Genomic DNA, 16,642 nt, shown 5'->3' on the forward strand with positions numbered 1-16,642 from the left:
TTTAATGCACGAAGCAGACAGTGAAAAAGATGGGCTGTGTGTGCACACATGCTTGTAAACTGGAATTAAAAATGAGCACACAATTGAAGCAGAGACACCATCTATCAAATCAACATAAATGACATTTAGTTAAGAAGCCCATAAATGAAGATGGATTCTGCCTCCCCCCAAACACTTGCAGGCTTGTGCTCAATTTGCATGACACAGCATACATGAGATCATTTCTGTTTGTAGTGACCTAGCCTATTGAGTTCATGATTCAAACCAGAAGAAAGTGTGTCAGATCTGTTAATTCATTAACAGATGAATTCATTCAGCATACTTTATCTGTCTCTTAAACTCCCCCCTGAAGTATAGGTCACAAATGGAATGCAACGGAAGACTGAATCCCCCCCCCCAAGTTTCTCTTGTCCATTTCTAATGTCCAATCCGTTCATAAATACAATTTTAAAAAGGACATGTTGAATGTTCACCACATTCAAACCATAGAAGGGCACTGATGGTAGGTGATGGAAAAGGTATACATATATGAACTAAGGCAGTAGCCCAATTAAAGAAATCATCTTCACATGACTTTTAATTGTTTAACTCATGTATCACATCTTGATTTGGTTCCCTATGAATAAAAAAATAGGAAGAAAACAGTTCCCATTCTTTATTTTTAGATGATGCCCATGTGTGTCAGAACAGATGCCATATTCGAAGAGCATTCTAATGCATGTAGGAGAGCTGGGGCAACATCTCAGTCAAGAAGAAGGCTGTCACCCACTATGTTTTTGATCTTCCTGTAATAAAAAATAATGCTCAGGGGGACGGGACTCTGCTGCCTGATTCATAAGGCCATATTTTCAGTCAGTAAAGGGATTTTAATGGATGACGCTAACAAAACTCTAGAAGGGCAATTGTGGGGCCAGAGGCTGCCACAGAACTCTTTTTTTTCTACAGGTGGAGAGAGAGGTCCACCACTAGAGGCCTTCCTGATGCAGCCGTGTAAAGACCCACCACCATCACAGAAATGGAGTACTGTAGAGAAATGGTCAGGGGGAAACCAAAGATCTGCAGATTTTAAAGTCCCTGATATAGTGTCAAAATCAGCTCAAAGCTATACTAGCACTGGAGCTGCCAAATTAAATCCCCTCCATCTGGGTCAATGGGAGGGGGAAAGGGTAATATATAGCTGTCAACCCCTCTCTGCAACCTGGCAGGACTCCGTTTTGGATCTCCTGTCACCCCACCATAGAATCGCTTTGCCAATCAATTAAAAACACTGCAGTGCTAGTATAACTACGGAATACTGTAATTTATATCATTCAGTCCTATATGTGTGGAAAGAGTTGGCAGCAGAGTTTGTTGTAGGATTTTGTTTTGGGGTCCATGTCTCACTGCAGTGTTGAAAATCTCTTCCCCACGAAAGCTCAAGCTACATTAAATGAGGTAAGGTAACTCTTCTGAGAAAAAATATTCTAAATATCTACTGATTTGTATTTTAACTCACAAGGCTTGCTCCAGTTGATATATTTCTGTTAAATGTTTCCCTTCCTAACAGCAAAAACAAAGTTGCACAAAACTTTATTGTACTGTATTTTTAATTTTGTGATTTTAAACAGTTTTGTGAGTTGCTGGGTACCATCTTGCAACCTTGTACTCCTGCGCTTGGCTACACGAAGCAGGCTTATACAAAAAGAAACAGTATCTTCATTGTGAAGGAATAAAAATATATTAAGGGTGAAATGTCTGGAAAAGACAATCTCCTTCTCTGGGTTGTGAGCCGGAAGAAGTCTAACAGTGCCATCTTATGTATGCCTACTTGGATATAAATCCTACTCAGTTCTGTAACACTTACTCCCAGGTCAGTGTGAATAGGACAATAGGACAAATCTTTGTTTTCCTGGATATTATGCCACTTCTCACTTGCAAACAAGGAGGGGACCAAGATGATTAAGGAAACCAAGCCTTATGAGGAACAGTTGAGGGAGTTGGGTATGTTTAGCCTGAAAAAGACGAGATATGGGCAGAGATGACCGGCAGAATCCGAGACCAGGGTAAAGAGACGGCGGAAGAAGATTGGAAGAAATTTAAAGACTATCTTAAGAAACATTGTAAAATTGTTGAATGCTAAGACGTTGTGGATTTGGAAAATATGAGGTTGCATGCTGTAATCATTATGCAATATGAAAAGAAAGGTCAAAATTATTTATTAGAAATTAGGGAGGGATTTGTTGATCAAAATTAATTAGGGATTGGAATGCAGTAAGGGGAGGTACGAGGAGGTCGGGAAAATAAGTTTTATGAAAATAAGGGATTGAAATTATACATGTGGTGTTTTTTGTGTTTTGTGTGTGTTTATGGTTTATGTTTTTGTTTTTTGTTGTGATATGTATGCTTATAATGTGTGAAAAAGTCAATAAATATCTTATAAAAAAAAAAAGAGACGAGATATGATAGCCATCTTCAAATATCCAAAGGGCTGTTGCATGGAAGATGGAACAAGCTTGCTTCTTCCACTCCAGAGAGTAGGACCTGAACCAATGGTTACAAGTTACAAGAAAGGAGATTCCAACTGAACATCAGAAATAACTTTCCTACAGTAGAAGCTGTTCGGCTGTGGAATGGACTCCCTTGGAAGGTGGTGGGCTCTCCTTCCTTGGAGGTTTTTAAGCAGAGGTTGGATGGCCATTTGTTATGTTTGATTTAGTTGAGATTCATGTATTGCAAAGGGTTGGACTAGATGACCCTTGGGCTCCCTTCCAATTCTACAATTCTATGATTCTATGCAATAACTTCCTTGCATCTTTTACCCCTGACTAGTGGTTTCAGAGCTCAGCTTGGAAGAATATTTAAAACTACCAAGGAGTGACAACATTTGTAGGTGAGAACCAGCTGGCAGGGGACAGCTTAAACTCTCCTTCCTATCTGCCAGTCCCCCACCTTCCAGAAGGTTCTTCTAGCCCCTAATTGGGATGAGTGAATCAGAAAATTTCTCTTTCTTTCTGTTCCTGCTCATTTTTCTCTACATTTCCATGTCATTTTCTGATTTTTTTAAAAAGTGAAAATACATTATTTTAGTGCACATTTATTTTAAGAGCCAAATTTTTAATGCAGTTTTGCTTAATATATACATTTTTTGCAAGCAATCCCCCCGATACGATGCATCTCTGTAGGTTGTTTTCACAAATGTTGGCATCTTTGTACACATTACTTGGCTGGAGAACTGCGATGAACTGGAGGAGTGTGAATTTCAAAGGATGGCTGTGTTTCAGTTCTCGTATTGTTTTGGAAAATGCAGACTAGGTATATTTGCCTATAAATGCAAACGGGATTAAATTTATTTCTTACCCGTTGCCCCTACATTAGTGTACTGTGGGAAATACAGAGTTGGGTATCTTTAATTTGTCTTTACATTTCACATATTACACTCCTTACCTGGGCATCCCCTTATACACCTTCTGGCAAAAATAAGCTTAAAACAATAGCAAGTTTTGTGGGTTGCATTCAACTAATTTCAAAGCTAAGTCCATCAATTTCAGTGAGTTCTGATTCAAATCATAGCTGGATTCAAATCAGGGTTACTTCAAATCACAGATATACTCAAAAGCAAGGGTTGCAGAACCCTGCAAATTTTACTTCAGTAAACTCTCAAATCGCACTAGATTATTTTTAGCATTACTAAAAATCTGCCACAGCATATGATTTTAGGGTTCTTTAAATATACCTGAGGTCTTGAGAATCTCAGCTTCTATTTTAAAACTAGTCAAACAATTCTAACATTGTTAAGTTGTAGAGAGGGAAGATTGAGAACACAACCTTGAATGTGTGACATGCAGTCACAAAGGGAAAATGGCAAGCATAGTTTAATGCCATAATTGTAAATCGGTTTCATGAGTTTATCTTGCAACTGCAGGGCTAGCTTAAGAGGAAAGACAAATCCTGACATCTTCCAGGTCAGGATTTTCACTCTCTCTACTAAATCATTGAAATCTAGAGCACCTTCAGTGAGCCATTATGGATGCAAAGTTCAAGCCCCGTTCATTTAAAGAGAAAAAAACAAGTCTTTCTGAAATTCACCGTGGAAGTGACCAGGACTTATGCTTAGCTTTGAATGAATCGTGTCATCTGTATATTCTTCTCACAGTAAGTGAAGAGTGACATAGCGCAGTTGTAGAGCATCTCTTTTGCAGGCGGAAGGCCCCAGATTCAACTGCTAGCATCTCCAGATATGACTGGGAATGTCCCTTCTCTGAAAACCTGCCATTCAGTTAGGTGTGTGAATTTGGTATGAGGACGCTTCCTATGTTGAGGACGTAGCCATTTCCCCTTCCCGTTACACTTGCAATCCTTCCCGGTGCTCTTCTTCTGTAAAGAATGTGAAACTTTCCCTTATAGTGCCCAAAGAGTAAGCTTATATTGTAGTTCATTTCAAGACTTCTAACTGTGTCTTACTGTCTACAGTCTACAGATCAAACACGTAAATCTTAAAACTGTACAATCTAAAATGACCAACTGTGGGTTTGATCCTGAGGAAGTTAGTTAAAATGAAACAAGCTAGTCATGACTAAAGGCTCATCCATTGGTCCAGGAGGTTTTCCACTTGCCCTGTGCTTTCTAGGCACAAGTCAGAAGGATTCTCTGTTTGCTCCACCGCTTTCCCCAGGAAAACCAGCTATTTACCGCTGAACCGGGGCAAATGTCAGTTCATGGAAAACCTGATTGATGTTTGCTCAGATTCAGAGGCATGTAGCATGCTTCCCCAGGGAAAAGTGGCAGGGCAAGAGAAAGTGTGGACAAGCCCTTAGCCCCATTGATTTTAATGGGACTAAAGGGTGGTTAACTTAGTCTTGTGCAATACATTGCACATATCTAACTGCCTTGGAAAGCCAATTCCATAAACAGAAATCATGCCTGAACCCATTGATTCAATATGAATGAGTTAAATGATGTGCTAAACCTTGGCAGAGAGGTGATTAACAGGCCCATGGACCTCCATATTCTGGGAAGTTAGAGTGTTCTATTTCTTGATAAAATAGCACTTGAATAAAATAATAGCTTCCGAACTATTGGCCATATTTTAAATAGTAAAAAATCAAAATAAGCTTCTTTTTGCAAAATATTAATCCCCTCAACCATTAATTTAATTTAATTTAATTTAGGCATTTTTTTTTACACAAACTGGCAATATGCTCATGGACAAAACAACTGATGTCCAAATGCTTAATGCTGCTCACTATTCCATTTTTAATTTAAATTCTAAGCTATAAACAATTAAAGCAAATATGGTGGCTTGGTATTGACAGAATTATTGCTTTCTGGCTTGGCCCAGGGCAACAAGTAACCTACAGGGAAAACTCAGAATGCATCAATCATAAATATTATCATTGTTTGCTTTATTTGAAACTTGATTTTCTGCCACGAAGAGGGCAAGTTATACCTGCACTGCAGCGTTTTAAATTTCATAGAAGGCTTGCTTGAAAATTAGAACAATAAATTATTTCTATGTTGGGTTCTTTCTACAAGGGGCATGTGGCTCATCAGCTAGCAGAGGGCCATGCACACAAGCTGGCTTCCAGCTACACAAGTTGCCCTTGTTGGATTGAAATCTAAGAACACAACAAGGTGAAACGTGCAAGGAGCCCCAACACAGATAGCTGGGATGTGGGACTCTACACACAGCTTCCAGTGAGAACTCTGCATACAGAGCTCAGCACACAACTGGCACAGATGTGCATCAAAATGTACATAGACATCAGCACTGCGCAGAGCAGATGGGAGGACGTCTTCTCATCAGTTTTATAATAAAAAGGGGAATGTGCATCCCTCGGGGATAATTCATATAGCTGTTACCTGCCTGTTGCTGGTAGTCAGCAACATCTTGTTACCCACAGTTTTCTCTGGATCAGAGCCTTTTAAAGCCTTAACAGTAAAGTATGAGTGTGTTTTACGGTGACATCTGCACTATAAAAGAACGGTTTAACATGCAGTTATCATGACCTATCCTATAATATTGTGGGAAGGTTTGGAGAGAGTAAAAATAATTATAACACACATGCACAAACCACTTCTTGAATAGGTAAGAAGCTACAATGTTATTTACTTCTTTGCTTTTCTCACTTTTCTTCTTCTCGATGTTGTTGTTGTTTCTGTACTTTTCTTGCTCTGTACATTGGATTGTCTAAGCAAACACCTTTCTACTATAAGGTTGACTCTGGTTTAAAACGGAAGTAAGAAACTTTTCTTAAAGTCTTAATTCAATTTTATGGTTGCCATATAGGTGTCAGATTTATTGGTAGTATTTCAGGACTGAAATTCTGCCTGAAAATTTTATGACTAAAAACCCTAGTCCATGACAGATTTTTGACAGGGGGGATACAAAGAAAAATAATAAAATTTGCTTGATCAGGTCCACAACATACCACCTTGAGCTTTTCTGGTTTATAAAATAAATATTGACATTGCAATTGGCAACAGTCTCAATCTAAGCAAAGTTAGTTTTGGAATTAAAGTAGTTTGCAATTGATAGAAAGGAGCTGATCTTACAAAACAATTCAGGTGTCACAGTGATATATCCTCAGCAGAAGGATCTTGTATTATATTAAAACTAGAGAGTGTTTTTTAAAGTGTATAACATGCAACAATATGCATAAAACCATTGAAGCTTCACAGACAATAGCATGTGAATATTACTGTAAATGTCAGATATATGATGCAGATGTGATGTTTTTGAGCCCTTTAAAAAATTAACCCCAAAGCACAGAACTGACTTATGCCATGATGTGACTGTGAAGTGCAAAGAGGATTATTTTGCAACCTACCTGCCTGTTACGTTCATCCATAATCCTTGTGATCTGAATCTTTTTTCTCCCCATAGTCCCCGTTTTTCTTCTCTCGTTCGTTCCTACACTCGTGTATTTTCTTCTTATCTTTCCTTCCTCTTTCCTGTTTCCTCAAACCAAGAATCCTTCTTCAGCACTTACGCGATTCAATTCACAGACCCCTGCATCCGTTCCTGCTAAGTACACAAAAGAAATGAAGTGTTAGGGAGTTATTTGGACATAATCTTTATAGAACGATGCTACTATGATATCTTACCAACTTGCTTAAGTGTGGTTTTGAATGCAGAATTGCTAAATAAGCAATAAAGTCAGAAATGATTAGGCATTATTATTAGTAATTGCGCTAAACTGGATTTTTGTTTTGTTTTGCAGCTATGGCACCTCAACCCTCAGACAGTTATTCAGAAGTAAGAGATGCTCTTTCAGTGGGGAACATACATCTTAGGCTCTGGATATAAGCGCTGAAGAAAGCTTTTAAGACATCACTAAAACAATTAAAGTGCATGCACTCATACTTCTCATAGATGCAAATTTTCTCTGTTCTGTAAGACTTCCTTGGAAATATGAAAAATTACCTAAATCAGGGAGTTAATGAACCTTTCCATACCTGTGCAAGCTAAGTAATCAAGCTAATTCACTTTTGAAGGAAAACAGAAGAGGTGATAATGTTTCTTATTATGCAAACTAGGCTAGACCATTATTAAAGTACTATTTGATATATGAGAAATGTCAGCCAAATCTAAATCCTTTAACCTTATATTCCATTTTTTAAAAGAAAGAGAATGACTGCAGATGAAATAGTTCAAGAGAAAAATACCCCTTTAGCTCTATCATATTGAAAAGTGAGCTTTTTTTACAGACTAAATATATTTGTATATATTTCCACCTACAATAAGTGTAATAATTGGTGCAGTTGTTAATATAATCCACGCATCTACCATTCCTTCACACATAAGGGCAAAAAACTAATCACATCATAAAGAGTCATAACTGCAAAAGAAAGCTCATAAACACATGACAATGTGTTCCTAATATTCTTCCACACAAAAAATAAACCAGAGGATTCATTCAAAACTGTTGCAAAACATTACATAAAAAGCAAATCAAAAGCTGAAAAAATAAGCAAAAGGTCACAAGCGAAAGGTATACGACAGTTATGCGGATAAAATCAAATATCTCCCTGTAGCACATTGCAAACATTAATGTTTATTATGTATGTCTACTGAGACTGCAATCTTATACACACTCACCCAAGTGTAGCTCCCATTTAACTCAATAGGACTCACTACTGAGTAGACACACATAGGCTAAAATACAAATTTTAGCACACATAGAGAGAAATCAAAAATTGCATTTATAATTATTAATGCCTAATTCTCCCCAACACACACCACCGTGTTCCAATAAAATGATTTCTTAATTCACAAGAATGTTAAAATATGACAGTGCAATCTGAACTGTAGGCTGGCTTTCCTATAGCCAACCTGTTAAATTATCCCCAAAGGTACAGTATGTAACTTTATTCTGAAGCTGAAAATTCTGGCCTGAAAATTCCGATCGGAAAAGCTGATCTTTACTCAAATTTTCAGTTTTGTGCTCATTTTGTTTCCGTCAGTTTATTTTACAGCTATTCTGTGTTCTGGGCTCTTAAGAAAAAAAATTAGAAGGCTATTACTCATTCACAAACTCCAAATCTTATACACCATAAGTTAGCTTTTACACTGTACCACCAAGTCTTAAGGAATCCAGTGCTGGTATCATTACTTACAGTATAGCAGAGAAACGAAACTATCAACTCACATCATTTCTGCAGTTTTAGGCATTTAAAATAGTTAATGAACTCACTTTTATGCAGTCTGAGTTGACAAAACAACCCTACCTGCTTTCATTACTCTTGAAACACAGAAAGAGTGCATACGCTCAATTGTAGTAGATTCTTTTTCTTTTTTTAAAGTACTTTAAATACAATCTAAGCATGTTTTGGAAAAGCTGCATTCTCTGACATTCGCTGGTGACCAGGACAATAAGTTCATTTTGAATGTTTTTCAACTACTCTCAGCTGGACTGCTTCCTTGGGAGTTTCTCTCCCCCCCCCCCGCCGCATCTCTCCAACCCCAACAGTCAAGCTTACCTCTGATATAAAAAGCCAGGTAATTCCCATGTACGTGCAGGAAGTCTAACAGGCTTTCTCCACAACAGTAAGCCAATAGACTAATCCACAGCAAATGCATATGGAACAATTTCCCTTCCTTTCATTCACGTGGAGCCCGAGGCACTATCGGCTTACAGTCCTATGCCTGCCTAAGCTGTCGCTTTGTTGAGGGTGGAAGGTCAGAGTGGACAGATTAGAGAAGTGGTGACACGGGGTTAGCCAAGAGGAGCACTGCTTTACGGATCGAGCTGCTGGAGCCGAATGAGAAAGAGGAGGGGGGCGGGGGAGAGATCACAAAATGCTGACACTCTCGTCTGTTCGGACAAGGATGCAGAGCCCCTGGTGAAGTAACAACGTGGTGAGTCCCTCCCACACAACTAGCAGTTCCACATTTCATACTGAGCTTAAGAAGAAGAAGAAGAAGAAGAAGAAGAAGAAGAAGAAGAAGAAGAAGAAGAAGAAGAAGATTATAAACACCCCAGTGTCAGGAACGTTAAGCATTCCACAACTACATAAAAATATTCTCCAAATAGTTCTACAAACACTTCTTGGACTCAGTAGACGTAAATCTAGCGCAAGCTCACCGGGTACATCGAAAGAACTCCAAATGTACATCATTGTAAGTTATGAGATGAATTTGAATCATTGTTCCCATTCGCCGCAACAATCTGTTGACAAGTGGTGAGGCGGGAGATTGAGGTGGGGAAAAGAAGCCTGTATGGCTTAAAAAGGAAGCATTGAGTCCAATTATTATGTTGTTGTTTCTCATATATATATATATATATATATATATATATATATATATATATATAGGCTGAGGAACAAGAAACAATGTGTCAACTGTTTTAATCCATATATACATGCTTATGCGTGTATGTAAGCCCACACCACACAGAAATACTGCAGTTCTATAGCTAGGGAAGTTGCAGTCTGGTGCTACTGCTTTGACTAAAAAATCGTTTTTAGGATTCCCCCGCACACTATCCTGCTTAATGTCAAAACCATATTATTTTGTCTTTTTCACGATTTCTCTCTTTAACATGCATTATTTTATTAACACCACACACAAACACGCACATGCATTTTTGCAAAACTGCATGAATGTAGGATCCATCTTATTTTATACGTACGGGCAAGACTCCCAACCATACAGCAAAGTACCATACATAGAAATGTAATTAAAATACATCATGGGACGAACAAAAAAGCCATAAACCTTAAAATATTTTTAAAGATCTGTGCCAAGAGTGAAGGAGATCCAGAATTCCTTACCACCTGCCCTTGGAACTTGGAAAAGATGCTTTGAGTTGCAAAGGGTGTTATCTCAAGGTATGTACACTACAAGTGTTAGAAAAATTGCAGTGCTTCGTAAACCCTCAGACTGCATTTAAAAATAAAAAAGTGCACTAGGCAAAACTAGCTATATGGCAAGTTAAAATTATTCCAGAAGCCCTGTCAAAATAGTGTCCACATTAAATAAACCTTCCAGGCTAATGACAGAGTTATATGTAAACAAATGCATCTTTTAAAAAAATGTCGATGTTTCATTATTCAGATATTAACATTCTTCAAAATCACAGCCTTCAGCATTTCCCCCCTTTTGGAAACCCAAATACTTTTGTAAAGATAAAATAAAATCAGACTGTTTACTAAAAAGAGGAACTTCAGTTTGGCGGGCTTCTGTTCGCTCTATGATTGCCAAAGGCACAGATAGTTGAGGGAAGAGTGATTTGAGTTCCAGTGGGCAGATGCAGCACTGCAGACAGCCATTCTTCACTCCCTCTCTCACACATTTTCCCCCTCTCTCTCCTTCTCTTTCCCTCCCACTCACTAACACAGAAGAATCTTGACAGAATAGCAGGAAACACGCACTGAGTGGTCAGGGAAGGAGATGATGTCAGCAACCACGAACAATAAAAGGTGTAAAGGTGCTTCCTTCCTTAAACTGTTCCAGAAGTGCAAAATGGGAACCAAAACTCTTTACTTCCTTCTGCGAACAGAACTTTCTGAATCTGCTCAGCTGCATAACACCCCAGACAGAGGTCCCTTTGAACAAGTCACCCAAGGGGCAAGAAGAAGCAGCAAAACAGAGAACTCTCAATACATCCAATTTATAAACAAAGTGGTAGCCAGAGGGAAAACTTATTTAATGGTGATGGAAGCTTTGTTAGAAAATGCAAAAAGTGTCCCATAAATAGCAGCCCCCACCCATTTTGCCTGGCTGTACATATTCTTACATTCAAATGTAACGGTTCTTACATTTGAAACAAAAACAAAAGAACCCTCAAGCTTGTGTCATGGGCAGAGATTGACAGCGCAATCCTATAGATAGGTCTACTCAGAAGTAATTCCCACTAGGACTTACTCCCAAGTAAGTGTGAATAGGACTGCAATCCTATGCCCAGGCGCCATTGACTTTAAGTAAACTTGCCTCTGAGTAAACATCTATCGGATTGCCCTGTAATAAAAATAAAAATCTGTTCTGTTTTCAAAGATGAAGAAGGGGCTTTGCTTCCATTCCTTCAAAAAGCACAGCCTGTACATTTGACACTAAGAGAGAAAGCCCAACTGATGCCAGAAAGAAAGCAGCAATATAACAACGGGCACAGAAAAGTATAGTTAATATTATATAAAGAAAGCTTCAACTGTTCTGCCTTATAGGACCATGAACGACCGCAGGTCACAGCGCAGCCCAACATTGAAGAACAGCAGATGAGGAACAGTGTTTGTATATGGGTGCGGAGTATCCTAAATTCATGCTAATCTATGGTTTGATGTGGGCCATAACACATATTGTTACACATATATTCTGCCCATCCTATTCCTGTTGATTCTGAAATAAACCCCAGAGTTTCCAATGCAACCTACTCCCTAGTAATAAGAATGTATAAGATCATAGCCTTCACCTCAAAATAACACTTTGTGAGATAAATCAGGCTGAATGAGACAGAGATTTGCTCAAAGCCACCAAGAGTTTTACACACAGCTAAGTAGGAATCTGAACCTGGAATACTTAAATCCAGTCCAGCCAGCACCACCAACGAGAAATTATTATGGGACATGATCTGTATGCTGCTGTTGAATATATAGAGGCCGGCATGGGTCAGTACAGACGTTGCCAAATCCATTTCCCCTGGCACCAATCACACAAGGATATAACCAGAATCTGGCCCTTTTAAAACAACTTTTTCATTATACAGTTATACACTAGATGTCATTACTGCTGCACTAGATCTGTAACACACGAACAGCGTGCTCCACTATATGCAGTAATCTAATTTGGGCAGAAAGCCATTATTTTTAAAAGAAATAAATAAAGTGAATCTGAGTCATCCGAAGATTTCAAACATCTGTCTCAAACATTCCAGTTCAGAAATTTAACATAACCTACATTTATGTGTTTTGATCTTATGACTGGTCTGCCACATTAAAAGATGTGCAAGGGATTTCATTCTAATCTGCTAAATTCATCTCAGGAGAGCATGCATTTTACAACAGGAAGTTTAGCACAAACACTGAAGTCATACAGAAGCTGTAACCTTGCCTACAAGCATAAACACGGTTTGCCCCAGATGATTTGCTACTTGAGGCAAAAAATCAAGATGCCTCCCTTCTCCCATTCCAAGTACAAAAACTGATCAAAGTGGCAATAACTGAATTCTGCTTCAAACCTGATGATGGGACCCTGTCTTCCAGTGCAACTGAAGGCAGCAGGCTATCTTAGAGAGTGCAGGACGAACCATGTGTCACAGGCACACATTGTTCTCCAATTGCTTCTGTTCACCATCCCACAATTTCAGCCAGCTGAGACACCCACCTCCCTTGGCTAATGGTAGGGCCAGCCCTGAATATAAACTACAAATTTGGGTTAGACTTTGGTGGGCAAGTACTTATTTGATTTTATCTACGGCATCCAATAACACTCTAAATATTAAATGATGAAGATGATGATTTCAACTTGTTATAAAGCTTTTGTGTGTGTTTGCTTTTATAGATTCTTCTATGGATTACAGATGAGATTTATTACATAGTAAAACTGTATTCCTTCTGACAAAGAACTATTTCATCTTTCCATATTGCATTGCCATAAGACATAAATTTATTCATTTAGAGAAATTATTTTATAAACAAAATAGTGTGTCTGATCATCAGGAAGGACAAACACTGATGTAGGCTACTAGCAAAAGAGAGACGGATCTGATTATGTCCTGAATAATCAAAGCCTGAAATTACTCTAGACTTTCACAGCAGGCTCATCTTCCAGGGTTGTTCCTTGCATGGAGAAGCAATTGTAACAGAAAGCCTCCAAAATAAGAAGGAAAACTCTTATTCTAAACCTCCACTGCCTTATGGGATATCTTTGGGAGAAGAAAAGGCCAAGGAGCAAACTCTACACAAATCTGGAGTGGAGTCCCTAAGATGGTTGGATGGCTCCTTGTACATCTCCTTCCAACAACTCCTGCAGCCAAGCTGTTGCCAAACTTATTGCTCGGCTTTCCTTTGGTCCACATTAGTGAGGCCAAGGAGGGTCTTGCCATATGGGCAGCCCAGGACCTCCATACACATTGCCTAGACTTGTGCTCCGCAGAGGTCACTTCAATGCTGCAAACGCAGGCGTTTGATTTCACCCACAGAGGCATACTCTATTGTCTCTCAAGACAGATATGAACAACCATGCAGAGACACTTATAGGAGTGTACATAGAAACAGGAGATACTTTGACATTGCCCATAACTGCAGATGGATGGACGTATAGTTTGGCAGGGTTTCTCCTTGAAGGTCAGTATCAATTTGACACAAAAATACAAATACACTTCATTTACATAGGTGAAATATTGCTGTCATGCTGATTTTTTTTTTTAGCTTTTAGTAACCAAATACCCGTTCACTTAACAATCTCTCTTTCAGTGGGGGAAAGACTTTCTTTTTCCACTTCAGGATTATTGTCAATATTTTTCATTTTATTATTGTCATAATGAGTAAGCCGGAAAAAAATAAACAAAATCAATTGGAAGGTACATTAGCTAATCTTTCTCGTGGCCTTCAGTGTGCATTATGTTTTCTCAGAAATGGCTCTTTGTAACCTGTTAGTATACGGAGTGACAAAAGGATATTAAAAGCTGCAACCTGTGAGAAAGGAAAAAAATCACCATTCACTAACACGGATGGGAGCCACACCCAGTTGCAGTGGAACGCTTTCCAGTGTGAGAACTTTCGAGATCCAGCAAAATTCTGCATCCATTTCCACCCTACTCCTCTCTGCCCCATAGAGCGACACAGAGAATGAAATAGTAGAGAGTAGCAACTACAGCTGCAATCCTAAGCCTACTTGGTGGGAGTGTATTCTACTAAAATAAGAATGTAAAAGGACTGATGCAGAGCAGGTCAAATATCTAAATAGTCCAGATCCTGTTCCCTACAGAAAGCCCCAAGGAAGGACACAAGGGCAATGGACCCAGGTGTTTTTTTCACCCAGAACCCACTGGAACTCAGTTCTGGCACCTCTCAGATGGGCGCTATTGCCATTATGAGAGAGCAAGGGAGGCATTCATGGTGAATTCTGGCACTGAGTTCTAGAAAAATAGCACTGAATGGCCCTCACTCCTTCTTGTTCTCCAGCAGCTCGTATTCACAGGCATCCTGCTGCTCTTCCTGGAAGCAGCCTATGGCCACTATGACTAGTAGCCACAGAGAGCTTTGTTTTCCATGTGCTTGTCTAATCCCCCAAGTGAGGCTTAAAAGGTAAAGGACCCCTGACCATTAGGTCCAGTCGTGACCTACTCTGGGGTTGCGGCGCTCATCTCACTTTATTGGCCAAGGGAGCCGGTGTATAGCTTCCGGGTCATGTGGCCAGCATGACTAAGCTGCTTCTGGCAAACCAGAGCAGCGCACGGAAATGCTGTTTACCTTCCTGCCAGAGCGGTTCCTATTTATCTACTTGTGCTTTTGACGTGCTTTCGAACTGCTAGATTGGCAGGAGCAGGGACCGAGCAACGGGAGCTCACCCCGTCGCGGGGATTCGAACCACGACCTTCTGATTGGCAAGTCCTAGGCTCTGTGGTTTAACCCACAGTGCCACCCGCGTCCCACAATTGAGGCTTACTTCTGGATAAATTTGCATAGGAACTGCACACTTCACAGACAAAGCAGGGCAAAATGGGTATCCTCTACATTTTTTAGTGTGGATCAGGTTGGACATGCCCTACTGAACTTGGACTGCTGTTTACACCTGTGTAATATTCTTTTTGATGTAGCATTCACACAAACAATGTACATGTGAGTTCACACTACCCCCCAGGTCTGACAGCTTCTACACTTAGATGGAGTCCACCAAAGTTTCTGCAGTTGAGAACAGCAAGTTTCCACAGCCCCAAGGTTAGAGGGACCATTGAAGGAATATAACAGGAAGACTTTCTATTGGCACAAATAGACTAGTCATTATTAAGCACATCACACTGGTACATATTTATAGAATGAACATTAGTATAAAAAGGTATAATATTTCATTCTGCTGTGGCCAGAAAACATAGAAGATGCTATCATGACAAAACATTGAACACTTCAATTTTTGCAATGCAATTCTATGCATATCTACACGGGGGGGGGGGAAATCATATTTAGTAAAATGGGTTAATCTCAGGTAAGGTTGCAGTCAGCCCCATTTTACTTTGTGGTAAATGTGTGCTATAAATGATTAATTTCCAGAAAATCTCCAATAACTTTAACAGCATGTCAAAGTTAACATACATGCAAAACAATGGATCTAAGCAAGCAAACAAAATAAATACAGAAATAAACGGCCTTGGAAGCTACTCTTGAAATGTAGCATATTAATAAATATTGATAAATAACATATACCAAACTGAAATAAAGGTATTTGATAATTCTGTCATTTTATGGCCCACATATGGCTTATAGTAGATTCATCAATTGTCTGTATCTTTCCTCTTCCTTACAGTAGGCTAATCAACCTAATTAAAGCTTTGTTCATTTGAAACCTTGAATGACAATTTGCTTAACTCCATCCCACTGTGGTATTTTTATAAAGAGAATTAAATCTGATCTTCTGACAGCAATTATTAAATGATCCCAACTGGCCCCAATTAAGATTCATGGCTCACAGGGTCTTGAAATCCAATAAAGTGACGAATCCTCTCACTTGTACATCTCTCTTTACTTTGGTCTATTTTCTTAATGCCAATTAAGCTCCTCTGATCAAGTGCAATTGAAGGCTATTGTGAGTCCTAATTCATGATACAACGTATCAATTTGTAGCTCAGACATACCCAAGTAATGGACGAGGTCTTCTGCAAACATTCCCTCTGTTCTAATGAACCTATTATAATAAAGTGACTGTGTGTGTGTGTGTGTGTGTGTGTGTGTGTGTGTGTATGAGAAAGAGAGGCTGACTAATTTGTGCTTTACATGATCTAAACAATTATGCTTTCAAAATGATGGAAATGGATAAATACCTGAGAAGAGCCAACATACCAAATTGTGTTTGCGTTTATTGGCGCCCCTTATTTTTATACTTTCTTTCTCTTGATATCATTTCCTATTTTTAATTTAGTTTTGTGAATATAAGTCCTGAACTGTATTTTTTAAAAAAGAAAGGAGAAAAGAAGGATCTATATTCTAGTGGAAGGCTATTGTGTTGTAATAA

At 39.0% G+C, this 16,642-nt stretch overlaps 1 protein-coding gene across 15 annotated transcripts in view; it reads right to left on the minus strand.

Annotated features, from left to right (window-relative positions):
* The window catches only part of MEF2C (myocyte enhancer factor 2C), a 170,559-nt gene that overhangs the window by 87,157 nt on the left and 66,760 nt on the right, over positions 1-16,642 (minus strand). For 10 of the 15 annotated variants that reach the window (XM_053409323.1, XM_053409318.1, XM_053409320.1 and 7 more), the window contains one exon: positions 6,807-7,003. In XM_053409323.1, the coding sequence (XP_053265298.1) occupies positions 6,807-6,860 (54 nt within the window). In that variant the 5' untranslated portion in view covers positions 6,861-7,003. Of the gene's footprint in view, positions 1-6,806; positions 7,004-8,706; positions 8,726-8,958; positions 9,241-16,642 lie in introns of those variants that run through there. The other 5 variants (XM_053409312.1, XM_053409313.1, XM_053409316.1 and 2 more) reach the window with 4 other exon arrangements.

Source organism: Podarcis raffonei, chromosome 11, assembly GCF_027172205.1.
Source record: "Podarcis raffonei isolate rPodRaf1 chromosome 11, rPodRaf1.pri, whole genome shotgun sequence".
Lineage (NCBI taxonomy): Eukaryota > Metazoa > Chordata > Lepidosauria > Squamata > Lacertidae > Podarcis > Podarcis raffonei.